The following is a 14216-nucleotide window of genomic DNA, read 5'->3' on the forward strand; positions in this document are numbered from 1 at the left end:
TAGTTCCGTTTAATGGATGTTCCTGCACACGTTATAAAACACGATCGGTACAAAAAGCGTCCCCTGTACAGCACAAAGGTACAGCTGGGCGAAGGCCACCCGCGGGGGGCTGGGCCGGGGTCCCGGGGGTCCCGCCTGCCCCGGGCCGGCGCCGCCTCTACAATCACCGGGGGTCAATAACAGACATCATCGGCGGTTCGGGGCAGGGCGGGGAGCCCCGGCCTGGGGCGGGGCTGCAGCGGAGCCCGCAGAGCGCCCGGGGAGGGGAGGGGAGCGGAGCCGCAAGCCCGTGCTCGGGGGCCGCGGGGGAGCCCCGGGTGCTGCCCCGTCCCTGGCTGTGCACCTTGGTCCCGCTGTGCCCCCGCTCGGGTCCCTCCCCAGCAGGAGGGGGCGAGGGCTCCGCCCGCTCCCAACCTGAGAAAAGCCTCCTCTGGCCCCGCAGCGGGAAGGGGGGGAGAAGGAGGAGGAGGAAGGTGCTATTGCTGCAGATGGGGCGCAGGAGGGAGCCGGGCAGGGCAGCTGTGCCAGGGCACGGCGAGGGCAGCACTGCCGGGGGCTGGACCCCCGCGTCCCCTGCCCCAATAAATAACTATTTACAGGGTATAAATAAATAGGGCAAGGGCTGCTGCGGCCCCGGGCGGGATTAGGCGGGGCCCTGCCGCGCCCTAAGGCACGTGGGGGCCGAGCCACGCCCGGGAGGGACCGGTCCCGGCCCTCTCCCGGCTGCCACCCGGGGCCGGGGCTGGCCGAGGGCTGTTGTGTGTCCTGGGAGCGGTGCTGGGCTGGGACAGTCACTGCTGGGTGCCCAGCCTGGGAGCCACCACACTGTCCCCCCTCCTGCCCTATCGTGCCCCCGTGTCCCCCTGCACCGTCGCGCTGCCGGGGAGTCCCCAGACCACAGGGAAGATGCTGCTGGACCAGGGAGAGCAGCGAGGGCGGCGGGCCCAGCTCGCTTGGTGCAGGAGTCGCTCCGGTGGCACGGATGCAGCCATGGAGCCGGCGGCCCCGTAGCCTCTCCGGCACAGCCCCGAGCCCCGCCTCAGTCCCGCCGGCCCCTCCTCCTGCTCAGTCCAACTTTTCCAGCACCGAGGGCACGTAGACCAGGCTGAGCTCGCTCCCGAAGTTGCAGACGATGGCAGCGTTCTCCAGCACCAGGATCTGCCGCGCCGGCTGCGACTCGTTGCTCTTGCCCAGGTAGACGGTCTGGAGCAGGTCTCCGTAGCCGATGTCCCAGAAGGACACGCAGCCCTGGCCGCCCGTCACCAGCAGGTTGTCGGAGATGACGCCCAGGCTGGCGCCGCAGCCCAGCTCCTGCAGGACAGAGGGCGGAGAGCTGAGCTCCAAGGGGCTGGAACGGGGCAGAGCCTTGCGGTGGATCCGGACTGTTCTGAGCCTTTGCACGTGACAGGGAAGCTTCCAAGCATGTGGAGCTGGACTAGAGGCTCCTCAGCCTCCAAGCGCAGCAGAGGTGGTGGGGGCCAGGAAAACCCAGGAGGACCCCTGAGGCTGTGACGTGGAGCTGGGGTCTCAGCCTGGAGCAGAGGAGGCTCAGGGGGGACCTTGTAGCTCTGCACAACTCCCTGACAGGAGGGGGCAGCCAGGGAGGGTCGGGCTCTGCTCCCAGGGAACAGGGACAGGACAAGAGAAGTGGCATCAGGCTGGGCCAGGGGAGGGTCAGGTTGGACATCAGCAGGAATTTCATCATGGAGAGGGTGATTAGACATTGGAAGAGGCTGCCCAGGGCAGTGGAGGAGTCCCCTTCCCTGGAAGGATTTAAAAGCCGTGTGGATGTGGCATTTGGGGACACAATCAGTGGTGGCCTTGGCAGCGCAGGGGGGTGGTTGGACTCTGTGGTCTCCAAGAGCTTTTCCAAGCCAAGCAATTCCCACTTTCCTGGTTAACCCTCCCCAGCTGCCCCACAGGTCCCACCTGCTGGATGGAGTAGAGCTTGATCCCCGAGCTGCGGTCCCAGATGCTGATGACGTCGTCCAGGCCGCTGCTGATGACACAGGACGTGGTGCAGGTCAGGGAGGTGACGTCCCCACGGTGGGCGAACATGTGGCTCACGCGGCTGCCCGTCAGCACGTCCCACAGGCAGATGGCCCCGTCCTGGCCGCCACTCGCCAGCACCATGGTCTGCAGGACACCAGGGCCAGTCAGCACCAGGGGACACGGTGCCACCGACACTCCTGGTGCTCCAGGCACTCCCGGTTTCAAGAGGTCACATGAGGGTGGGCTGGAACCCTGCACTGCCAGCCCAGGGGTTCCCTGCCTGTTCCGTGTGCTTGAGCAGGCTGGGGGGAACAGACCCCAGGTGCCCCAGGTGCAGAGGCACCTGAGTTCACTTGAGGAGGGAGAGCACCTGGGGGCACATGCTGGCTTAGGGAGCACATGGGGGGCTCCCACTCCTCCTCCCGGGGCCCAGGGGGCAGAGCCTCCCTGGGGGCTCAGGCCCTGTTTCAGCCCTGCTCAGCCCTGCCTGGCAGTGCAGGAACAGGGATTCCCTGCTCCAAAAGGACAGGGAAGCAAGAGATCTCTAGGGGAAGAGATTGCTGAGCTGACAGTGAACTGGAGGAAAACTCTGGCTCGGCCAGAGAGAGATGGAGGGACCCAGGTGGGTGCCCCTGGCTGAGCCACTGGCTCAGGGCTGGGACCAGGGATGAAGCCAGGTATGGGCCAAGGTGTGATCTCAGGGGTGGGTTCAGGTATCAGCTCAGGTGTGAAGGCAGGTGAGGGCTCAGGCCCAGCAGCTCCCCCCGTACCTGGTCGATGTACACGGCTGTGATGGCTCCCGAGTGGCCCTGCAGGGTGAACAGGCAGCACGAGTCCTCCAGCCGGAACACCTGGGGCAGGAGAGGCTGGAGTGAGGCTCTGGGGCCAGACTATCTTTAAGATAGTCTTGAAGAGCTTTTCCAACCTCAATGATTCCATAATTCTCTGAAGTCACCCATTCCTAAGGCATGAGGGTCCCATACCCAGCCCTTCCAACTCCTCCAATGCCACATCCAGGCAGGTGAACAGAACCCACAGAGCTTCCAGAACTCCCCCACCCTGTGTGCTCCCCCAGCCGGCTGTCCCCGTCCCCCTCACCCTGAGGGTGTGGTCCTGGCTGCCGGTGACGAGGCGCCCGGCCGCGGCCTTGAGCGCGGTGATGGGTTTGTGGTGCGCGCAGGCCACGCTGTGGGTGAGCTGGCACCGCACCGCGGCCCCGCGGCCCAGCTCCGGCGATGGTGGGAGGCTGCTCCTGCCCGGGGCACCTGCGGGGACACAAACACCTGAGCCGGGGTCAGGACACCTCGGGATGCTGTGCCTCAGGGGGCTGGGTGCTGGGCTTTAGGGAATCTGGGGCTGGTACTGCAGTGAACCCTCTATGCTCAAGAACAAGTGGAGGGAGGGTCTCAACAGGGTCAAAGAATTCCAGACTGGTTTGGGACAGAAGTGACCTTAAAGCCCATCCAGTGCCACCCCCTGCCTGTCCTGGGCAGGGACACCTTCCACTGTCCCAGGTTGCTCCAAGCCCCATCCAACCTGGTCTTGGACACTTCTAGGGATGGGGCAGCCACAGCTTCTTCAGGAAATTCATTCCAGTCCCTCACCACTCTCCCAGGGGAAGAATTTCTCCCCTATATCCCATCTCAATCATCCCCTCTATTGTGCTCCAGAAGCAAAGGAACCCTGTGCTCTAACCAGTCACCCCCATGGGCCAGTCTGGGCTGTGCTGGCATTGTGCCACGGTCTCGGGCTGCTCCCGGGGTGGGAACAAGTGAGACAGAGAAAGGAGTGAGAAGTGGAAGGAGGTAAGGGCAGTGCTGGCCCCGGAAGCACATGGGAGCCTCCAGCCCTGTGCCCTGGGGAAAACCAGCATGGGGATGGCGTCCCAGCACAGAGAGCTCCCACAGCACCCCTCAGCTCAGCACAGCTCCGGGTGCTTTGGAGCAGCTACCACCAAAGCTGAAGTGCGTGTGAGGAAGACTCAGCTACGAGGAAGAAGAGGGAGAAGGGAAAGGCAGGAGCCCAGGGCAGTGCACTGACATTCCAACACCCGCTCACCTCGGAACTGCAGGTGGTTCAAGGCTGTGTGTGTCTCCAGAGAGAAGAAATCCAAGGAGCCATTCAACCGGGCAGCCACGATCCTGAGGGGGAGATGTGGGGGGTGAGGAGAGGCCCCTCCCCAAGCCCCAAACCCGGACGTCCCCTGGGCCGAGCGCAGACCACCCGCTCCCGGGAGGAGGCTGCACAGAGCTGGGCTGGGAGACTGGACACAGCTCCGAATGGACTGGACAACGGCAGCGCCTCTGGAACAGCAGCGATCCAAAGGTATCCTGAAAGCCCTGAAACCCTCTGGATATTCAGCTACTAGAAAGACTGAGGGCTGAAGAAGTGGCTGCTGGAGCAGACCTGGAGCCAGGAAAGCTGGTGAGAGGTGGATACACAGAATGATTAAGCTGGATATTAGGTTGGATATCAAGAAAAGGTGGTTGGGCACTGCCCAGGCTCCCCAGGGAATGGTCACAGCTCCAACCCTGCCAGAGCTCAGGGAGCATTTGGATAATGCTCTCAGGCATAGGGTGGGATTTTTGGGGTGTCTGTGCAGGGCCAGGGGTTGGACTCCATGATCCTTGGGGGCCCCTTCCAGCTCAGGATATTCCATGACCCTGATTCTAAGGAGGAGACTTCTCAGCTGAGCCTCTGCTGCCAGGAGCTGCCGTGGAGGTTGGGGCTGGGGATCTCCCAGCACTTGCACAAGGAGTTACCTGTTGTTGAGGAAGACGAGGGCCGTGATGCCGGATTGTCCTTCATCATTGCTGCTGCGGAGGGTCCCCTCGATGGCATCCCACACCTGGGGGAGGAGGGGTCACTGCGGTGGCACTGGCCAGAGGAGCACTGAACACGGGGGTCTGGGATCCTGAGCAGGTCCCTGTGCTCTGCTCCCAGCCCCTGAGCTGAGTGAGCAGGTCAGAGCTCCCTGTGCTGTGCTCCCAGGCTGTGTGACCTGCCTCCCGTTACTGCATCCTATTACTGCATCCCTGCTCCTCACCTCCACCCTCCTGTTACTGTGTCCCTGCTCCTCGTTTCCTGTCACTGTGTCCCTGTTCCTCACCTCCAGCTTCCCATTACTCCTGCCAGCCACGATCAGGTTCCCCTGCAGTTCCAGGCTCCAGACGGAGCTCTCCAGGTCCCCGCCCCAGGACGGCAGGGGTGAAGATTTGTCACATCCCGCGCAGGTCTCGTCCCCCAGGCTCCGGTCCCCGAGGCTGCGCCGGCGGCCGCCGCACCCGCCCTCGTCGGAGCCACACCCCGGGGAGCGGCCGCTGCTGCCGCAGAAGCCGGCGGGGCCGTGCGGGGCCGAGAGCCCCGGGAAGTTCATGTTCCTGCAGCTGGAGCTGCCGTGCTCCTCGTACACCTTCCCAACCAGGCTGCTGAAGTCGTATCCGGAGTCCTTGTGGCGAGTGCCCACGGCCCGGAGCCGCGGCTCTGACTCGGCCGCCTTGGCGTGCTCCGAGAAGTTGGTGTCGATGAGGGAGGTGAGGTCGGGCTGGTCACAGAACAGGGGGGGCTGGGGGGGGCCCAGCAGCCGTTTGAGCTGGTGATTGCTCTCAAAGGAGTCCTCCAGCCCGTTCTTCCCGTCCGGGCTGGGATCCCAGCCCTCCTGGTAATCGAAGATGCCGCTGCTGTCCCTGCGCAGCCTGGGAGGAGGGACAAAGCTCAGCCCCACCGCTGGCGGGAAGATGGGAGCACAGGGATGTGGGGATGTGGGGCCATGGGACACGGACAGGGCCATACCTGGGTTTGGGGATGACAGTGAGGCAGTCGCCCGTCTGCGCGTCCCACACGCGGATCTGCCCCACCAGGCAGCAGCTCACCAGCAGCATCCCATCACTGGCCAGGCACTCGATGTCCTGGCAGGAAGGAAGGACAAGCACAGCTCAGTGTGGCACCACTGAGGCCTCTGGACCCTGACACAGCCTGGTGTGGCTGAGGAGCTGCAGAGATGATGGGTTTCCTGTCAAATCTGGCTGGTTTAGGAACCGAGGGACGGTGAGGACATGCGTGTCCCTGAAGTGTCCAAGGCCAGGCTGGACAGGGCTTGGAGCAACCTGGGACAGTGGAAGGTGTCCCTGCCCAGGGCAGGGCTGGGACTGGATGAGTTGGACTGGATGAGTCCCTTTCAACCCAAACCACTCTGTGATTGTGGCATTCCAGGATCTCTGCCCAGAGACCTCAGTGTGCACTGGACTGCTGCAAATCCAACAGACTGTGTCTGTCTTGCCTTTCCCTGACAAATTCTGTCCCAGCTGATGGTAGCTCCAGGAGCAGAGGTGCAGCTTCTCTGGGAGACACAGCACAGCATTTTAAACTCACATGTCTGGATGCCCAAGAGCTTTGTTTCATCTCAGAACAGGAAGAATCCCAGAATCATCCTGGTTGGAAAAGCCCTCCCAGACCATCGAGTCAACCTGTGACTGATGCCTGCCTTGTCACCCAGCCCAGAGCACGAGTGCCACATCCAGTTGTTCCTTGGACCTCAGGAATGTGGAGATATCCCAGTAAAGCAGGGAATGGAAGCCAGAGGTGGTGATGGTGGGAATTGCAGAAAGCAAGTCCCAGGAGGAGATGAGAACGTGCAGCAGGAATTTCATGCTACAATATCCTTTCTTTATGTATTTATTTCTGAGTTGGACCTACCATGAGGTGTCCCCTGAGGACCAGGGGCACGATCTCGGTCTCGGGGGGGGAGTAGCCGTAGTCGTCGCAGGGCAGGTCCCCCCTCCGGCGCCGGCCCGGCCCGTTCTGCCCGTAGTTCTTGGGGCACAGCACCCGGTACAGGCAGAACAGCAGCAGCACCAGCAGGATGCCCGAGGCCAGGCCCAGAGCAGCCACCCTGGGGGAGACACACACAAAGACAAGAAGGTAAGAAAAGAAATTCTAATTTCTAGTCCAAGGATAGATTTGGAAAATCCTGTGCCAGGATTACTCATGTGCTGGTCTGAATTTCTCAGCTGAGAAAGCTTTTCAACAAATTACAGAGATTTGTTGGAAATTAAAGGGGGTTTTAATGGGAAAATGACAATTTCAACAAGATTTTGAGGCTTTTCAGTAAGGAAAGTGACGAGCAACTAAGATTCAACTCAGATTTTAAGAAAACACTAGCTGGGGACTGGGATAACACAGTGTGTTCAGCACTTGCAGATTCAGGCAGGGGAGTGTGAGCCATCCTCTCTGCAGGGAGGGAAGCTCCTTGCACCAAAGTTTGATCTAGCACCCAGTAAGTCATTATCAAATGATATCCAGGTGGTGGCTGCCCCATCCCTGGCAATGTCCAAGGCCAGGCTGGACAGGTCTTGGAGTGCTCTAGGATAGTGGGAGGTGTCCCTGCCCATGGCAGGGGGTGGCAGTGGATGAGTTTTAAGGCCCCTTCCAACCCAAACCAACCTGGGGTTCTATGAAATCACAACATTTATACCCCCACATCCACCTCCTGTCCTCATCACGCAGTGACCAGCCCCGAATTGCATCAGGAGCACTAAGAGCCTCCATGTACAGCCCATTCCTGCCCTCAGCTGATGGAAAACTGCCAGGAGAGATCAATTTAATTTTGCACTGGAGCCTCCCAAGCATCCCGAGCTTTGGCACTGAAGTTTTGTGAGCTTTTTTGCTCTCCCAGCAAAAGGACTGGCCCAAAGCAGCCCCGGAGTCCCGCTGGGGTTGGTTGAGGCAGGGTCAGGAGGCTGTGAGAGGATGTTTTACTTGTAAAGGGTGACGTCCTGGTGGCCGTGGGGCTGTGCTGTGCGGTCCGGCTGGGGTCCCGTGTCCAGCTTCCCCGCGCTGCCCGCCAGGAAGGGGTGGTAGCGCGAGGCCTCCTGGGGATGCCGCATCTCCAGGGCCTCCTGCGGCTTCAGGTACAGCGTGACAGGGATGGCTGGCAGGATGCTGATGTACCTGAGGGGGGACAGGGAGAACAGCTCGGGAGTGACACGAGGGGACACAGGGACAGGTGACTGGGCAGCCGTGGCAGGTCCCAGGGCGCTTTCAGTGCCGTAACCTCAGGTGCTCTGAACTGAAGATCTCCTTGGGAATATTCTCTGAAGTTACTACCCAGGTTTTAACCCTTCAAAGAGCCAGCAGTGGAATGAAGTCCTGATGAGATCAATTGGATCCCATGAATTTAAGTAAGGATCTCACTTCCTGTGCGGTGCAGGCTGGGAGGTCTCACCAAGAAGCTTCTTCAGCTCACACATCTCTTCCTCACATGTACTATTTCCATCACTTACACATGATTGTATCAGAGAATTGTGGAATTACTGAGGCTGAAAAAGCCCTCTGACACCATCAAGTCTGACTGTTCCCCCTTGCACTGCCAAGGCCACCACTGACCCACGTCCCCAAGTGCCACATCCACATTGCTTTCAAATCCCTCCAGGGATGGGGACTCCCCTCCTGCCCTGGGCAGCTGTGCCAGGGCTGGACAGCCCTTTGCATGAGGAATTTCCCCAGTATCCCAGCAGAACCTCCCCTGGCCCAGCCTGAGGCCGTTCCCTCTCCTCCTGTCCCTGTTCCCTGGCAGCAGAGCCCGACCCCCCCGGCTGCCCCCTCCTGTCAGGGACTTGTGCAGAGCCACAAGGTCCCCCCTGAGTCTCCTTTGCTCATTTTGCAAAATTTAAAACTTCACTTCCAGAATCAAGGAAGACAAAGACACCAAGCACATAAAACACCCGAGATCCCAGAGAGACACAACCCTGATTCCCAGAGGAACAGCCCTGGGGGCTTTGTGAGTTCTGTCCACCCCAGAGGACCTGCTCAGCCCGGAACGAGCCTCATGGAACCAGGTTATGTGAGCCAGGAGCACGAAGGACAGAAGGAAGACAAACTCTTGGGGTCAGCTGCCCAGCTCCCAGTGCCTCTGGCACTCCATGCCAGCCCACTTGCCTCTTGGCCAGGGTGATGTTGTAGTAGCTGAAGAGGGCTGGCCAGTGCCTGAAGGAAAGCTTCCTCCAGATCTCCTCATCCTCTGCTCCCCAGGTAACCTCTGCTTCTGTTCCCAGCTCCACCTGCCCATTCCCTCTGCCCTCTGGTCCCTGGGCCCACGTGTGCTGGTTCGGCTCCAGCCCTGACTTCTGCTCCCGCTGCTGCGTTTGGTTCTCCGACAGCTGGATTGGCTCCGATGGGAACACTGAGAGGTCGATCTTGGGGTCCCCAGCAGGCAGGACCCCTCCTGGAACGGGCATGGGAGGCAGGCCTGTGTCCCCCAGGGGACTCTGCTCGGTGACCTGGGACGTGAGGTAGGTGCGGAGCCCAGCAGGATCTGTGTAAACCAGGATTCCGATCCAGATCACCGTCCCGGCCTGTGCAGGATGAGCAGAGACACAGCTCCCTTCAGTGCCACCAGCCTGTCCCCTGCCTGAGCAGACCCACGGCACCCCAACCACAGGTACCCCACACTTCCTGCAGCCTCACTCCCAGCACCGCTCCTTGGGGAAGATCTGGAGCACGGCCCAGCATACACAGACCCTGGACACCACTTTTCCGTGATCCACGTGATGGTCAGAACCCTCCCCAAATGCACAGCAGGAAGGAGACTCCATGCTGGCAGCTGGGACCAGCATGTCTGGCACCTCCAAACAGGGCTGGAATGGCTCAGTTGGGGTTTTTGGATCTACAGGTGTGCAGGACCCACTGCTCTGGGACCGTGTGGGGATTTAACTTAAACTGCCAGTGTTGGCTGATTGGGCTGGGAACACAGAGATCCCTCTAATTCCATTAGAGACATCCAAAACAGAGACGGGGGGGAAAAGCAGGGCCAGAAGTGGTGTGGCTGCAGTGGCTGTAAAGGGTGAAACCTTAAGCAAAATATCTCCTAAATGTCTTTAGTCCACGCATGCAGGAACATACTGTGATTTCTGCTTGTAAAATCATCTCAAGGCTCAGCCAGCCTTGGAAACCTGCTTCTGGATCCCATGGGGCAGGCAGCACCAGACTCGCTTGGCAACCAGGACATGGAGGTGTGGGGCCTGGCCAGGGTGGTGCCCACGGGGCGGGCAGGGGGTGCAGCCTGGCTGGGGTGGTGCCCAGCAGGGCGGGCAGGGGGTGCAGCCTGGCTGGGGTGGTGCCCACGGGGTGGGCAGGGGGTGCAGCCTGGCCGGGGTGGTGCCCACGGGGCGGGCAGGGGGTGCAGCCTGGCCGGGGTGGTGCCCACAGGGCGGGCAGGGGGTGCAGCCTGGCCGGGGTGGTGCCCACGGGGCGGGCAGGGGGTGCAGCCTGGCCGGGGTGGTGCCCACGGGGCGGGCAGGGGGTGCCATCTCCCCACACGTACCATGATGAGGCGCTGGGCCAGGCGCGTGCGGGCGAAGAAGTAGATGACGCGCAGGCGCTTGGGCAGGCGCAGGTTGCGCAGCGAGGACGGCTGCAGGGTGATGGTGTGCGGCGTGTGCGGCGCCGCCGGGCGCAGCGCGGGAGGCCGGGCACGGCACGGGGCCTTCGCCGGCGCCAGGCACGACTCGGGGGGCAGCCGCTTGTTCAGGTCGGCCAGCTGGAACAGACAGGGAGAGGTGAGGGGTGAGGGATCCCCGGTGAGCGATTCTTCCCCCAGGGTCATGGTGGTGACTGTGTCTCCTTCCAGCCCATTTACCCCAAATCAGCACATTTATAAACTCATGGAATCACGGAATGGTTGGGATGAAAGGGACCTTACAGCACATCCAGTGCCACCCCTGCCATGGGCAGGGACACCTCCCACTGGCCCAGGCTGCTCCAAGCCCCAGTGTCCAACCTGGCCTTGGACACTGCCAGGGATGCAGGGGCAGCCACAGCTGCTCTGGGCACCCTGTGCCAGGGCCTGCCCACCCTCACAGAGAAGTTCTTTCTAATATCCAATGTAAACCTTCTCTCTTGTCAGTTTGAAGACATTCCCTCTTGTCCTGTCACTCCAGGCTCTTGTCCAAATTCTCTCTCCATCTTTCTTGTGGGGTCCCTTCAGGCCTTGGAAGGCAACAGCTAGGTGTCTAAGCTTTTCTTCTCCATGCTGAATAATCCCAATTCCCTCAGCCTTTCCTCACAGCAGAGCTGCTCCATCCCTCCAATCAACTTGATGCCCCCTCTGGCTTTGCTCCCACAGCTCCATGTCCTTCCTGAGAGTGTCCTGTTCCCAATCCCTGTGTGTGTAACCAAGCAAGTACAGACCCAGAACTTTAACAGCTCAGGATGAGAGGAAACAGCCTCAAATTGACCAGGGAAGATTTAGGTTAAATATTAGGAAAAATTTCTTCCTGTAATGGGCTGTCCAGCACTGGCACAGCTGCCCAGAACAGGGGTGGAGTCCCCATCCCTGGCGGGGGGGGGATTTAGCAGCCCTGTGGATGTGGCACTTGGGGACATGGTCAGTGGTGAACGCAGTGGTGGTGCTGGGGAATGGCTGGACTCCATGATCTTAAAGGCCTTTTCCAACCTCTGTGAATTTATGGTTCTGTTCTTTTCCTCTTTGGGGAGTGAAATGCTTGGGCTGTGTCCCTCTCCTCCCCCGAGGCCAGGGCATGCCCCCATGCCCACCTCCATGCGGCGGATGTCGATGGACAGCACCGTGGTGAAGAACAACATCTGCAGGAAGAAGTCTGACACCAGCCCGACCACGGCGAAGAGGCAGAACTCCTGAGGATGGGACAAAGGGATTAGCTCCCATTTCACCTCTGAACAGGGGACACTCAGCAGTGTTTTACTGACAAACCCTGTTATCCACCTCTTGAGGGTTTAGGGCTGGATGAGTCCATGTGAGAATCCAAGAATATTTATTCTGATTCACATTCTTTGTTCTTTTTGGCCACAGTCCATCAAAACCCGGGGACTCTGCTCCCAGGGAACAAGGGACAGGGTGAGAGGAAAAGGCCTCAGGTTGTGCCAGAGGAGATTTAGATTAGAAATTAAGGAAAATTTCTTCCCCAAGAGGGGCTATTGAGCATTGGAATTTCCCAGGGCAGGGGTGGAGTCCCCGTGCCTAGAGGGATTTAACAGCTGTGTGCATGTGGCACTTGGGGACATGGGTTAGTGGTGGCCTTGGCAGTGCTGGGGAACAGTTGGACTTGATGGTCTCCAAGGCTTTTCCAACCAGACAATTCCCTGACTCTGTGATCCTACTGCCCACTGCCTCCCTGCAGTGCCTTGGGCTCTGTCCTGCAGCAGCCCCACCCACCTGGATGGCCGGGACCAGGGTGAAGTATCCGATGAGGATGATCCCAAGCTCTGTGGCCATGTTCTTCATGATGGACCAGCTCTCGTTGCTCAGGCCTGGGGAAGGGCAAGGACAGTCAGGGGAGCCTCTTCACTGTGCCAGACGAGCACAGCAAAAGCAGCCGCATTTCCCCTCTTTAAAACCTGGAATCTACAGACAGCAGCCCAAAAAGGCCCTTCCAGGCTAAAATTCCTGAGTGCAAAGGCCCAGTGAAGTTCTGAGTCCTGTTTCCCATCTAGGATCCAAAGCACTTGTATTTTTAAAACTAAAATTAGCATCACTCTAGAATCTCTTCTCCCTGACGTTTAGAAACAGCTTTGAAGATTGCAAATCCCATTTATCCTGGTATGAGCACACTCAAATCCTTCCACAGGCACAGAGCATCTATAGAATGGAAAAGATAATTTTGTCACACATTCAGGGGAATTTTATAGGCCCTGTGTTCTGCACTTCAGATATCCATGACCTGAGGACACAGTGCCCAGTATCCACGCCATGAGATCCAGCTCTCCCCTACTAATATTTTTTTATATTTATTTAGCCTGTTTCAGTCAACAATCCCAAAAAGCAGTGCCCACAATGACAGCATTCTATTCTTGGAATTCAACACAAAAGGCTGCACAACTCACCTTGCTTCCTTCACAGAGCTGAATTAGACCATTCCCCCTCTCCCAGTGCCTGGCTTTCCCCAGTTTTGCCTCTCTGCAGTCTCCCAGAGCAGGATCCTACCTTGGGCGATGCGGAGCTTCACCTCCAGGTCCACGGGCGTGGACACAACGGACTTGGTGAGGACCAGCACGTTCTCCAGGCCAATCACCACCACCAGGTATGGGAATATCTCTCTGGAGGAAACAGAGGCAGAACTGAGGAGGAGATCCGTGGGCAAAAAGAAGGGAAAGAGGAAAGTTTGGAGCAAACACACCCCTGGGAGTCGAGGTGAGGAGACACCACCCTGTGCCCCAGTCCCTTCCCTCAGTGTCACACTGTGACAAGGAAAAGGTTTGTGTTTCCTCTGCCTTGGGGAGAAATCATCATTTTTGCAAAGCTGCAGGAATTCCTGGGAAACGCCCGCTGTGGAGCACCACGAAATTAGTCTCGGTGCTTCCCAGGGTGGGGACAGAGCCCTTTGCTCTCCAGCATTGGGTACAACGATAGAGATGGACCTGAACACCCTGTGAGGGACTGGGGGTGGGTAAGCAGTCACCAGGGAGGGGCAGGGAGCGTGTCCCACTTCCTTTAAAGATCATCCCACCCCTGCCACAGGCAGGGACACCTTCCACTATCCCAGGCTGCTCCCAGCCCCAGTGTCCAGCCTGGCCTTGGACACTGCCAGGGATCCAGGGGCAGCCACAGCTGCTCTGGGAAATCCATTTCAGTCCCTCACCACCCTCACAGGGAAGGGTTTCTTCTGTCTATCTCACCTAAATTTCCCCTCTTTCCGTTTGAACCACTGCTCCTTGTCCTATCACTGTAGTTCCTGATGAAGAATCCCTCTCCAGCTCCCCTGTAGGCTCCCTCAGACACTGGAAGGGGGGAATGTCAGTGAACGTCCATAGTGAGTGAAAAAACCACCAATACCAATAAGCCTCTCTTGGGCAGCTTCTCGTTCATGCCCAAGAATCCAAAATTCAGCAAGAACAATGCAGGCCTGCCTTTAATTAAAGCATTTTCAGCTCACAACTGTGTGAGCCCTCCAGGCAGCACCAGGACAGGACAGCAATAGGAGATAAGCTCCTTAGGGATGGGAATCTCTAAACAGGGAGAATGGAGGAGGCTGTGGGAGAGCCTGCTCAGCTCCAGGAATAATGTGTTATCCCAACAATTCCTCCTGCTTTAGGCACACAGAGCTAACTGCCCAGCAATAAGGAATCCCCAGGAGGACTGGCCAGCAGAGGAACACATCCCCTGCATCCCTGGAGAGCAGCTGATGCTGATCCCGCCCAGCAGTGTGTCCAACACATCACAGGACTTGTTCCCCAGCCTGGGGGCTCTGGAG

The 14216-nt window shown here is 59.2% G+C and overlaps 1 protein-coding gene across 1 annotated transcript in view; it reads right to left on the bottom strand.

The window, feature by feature from the left end:
- Positions 1-24: 24 nt before the first annotated feature.
- Positions 25-14216, bottom strand: part of SCAP (SREBF chaperone) — a 39757-nt gene continuing 25565 nt past the window's right edge. Inside the window, exons 9-23 of the mRNA XM_082282436.1 lie at positions 12950-13062; positions 12182-12276; positions 11545-11643; positions 10313-10528; positions 8929-9344; positions 7750-7941; positions 6688-6883; positions 5785-5900; positions 5102-5687; positions 4755-4840; positions 4051-4133; positions 3091-3257; positions 2763-2843; positions 1930-2136; positions 25-1311 (exon numbers count right to left, since the gene is read on the bottom strand). Of these exons, the coding sequence (XP_082138562.1) occupies positions 1066-1311; positions 1930-2136; positions 2763-2843; positions 3091-3257; positions 4051-4133; positions 4755-4840; positions 5102-5687; positions 5785-5900; positions 6688-6883; positions 7750-7941; positions 8929-9344; positions 10313-10528; positions 11545-11643; positions 12182-12276; positions 12950-13062 (2899 nt within the window). The 3' untranslated portion in view covers positions 25-1065. The remainder of the gene's footprint in view (positions 1312-1929; positions 2137-2762; positions 2844-3090; positions 3258-4050; positions 4134-4754; positions 4841-5101; positions 5688-5784; positions 5901-6687; positions 6884-7749; positions 7942-8928; positions 9345-10312; positions 10529-11544; positions 11644-12181; positions 12277-12949; positions 13063-14216) is intronic.

This window comes from Coloeus monedula (genome assembly GCF_965178545.1).
Source record: "Coloeus monedula genome assembly, chromosome: 1".
NCBI lineage: Eukaryota > Metazoa > Chordata > Aves > Passeriformes > Corvidae > Coloeus > Coloeus monedula.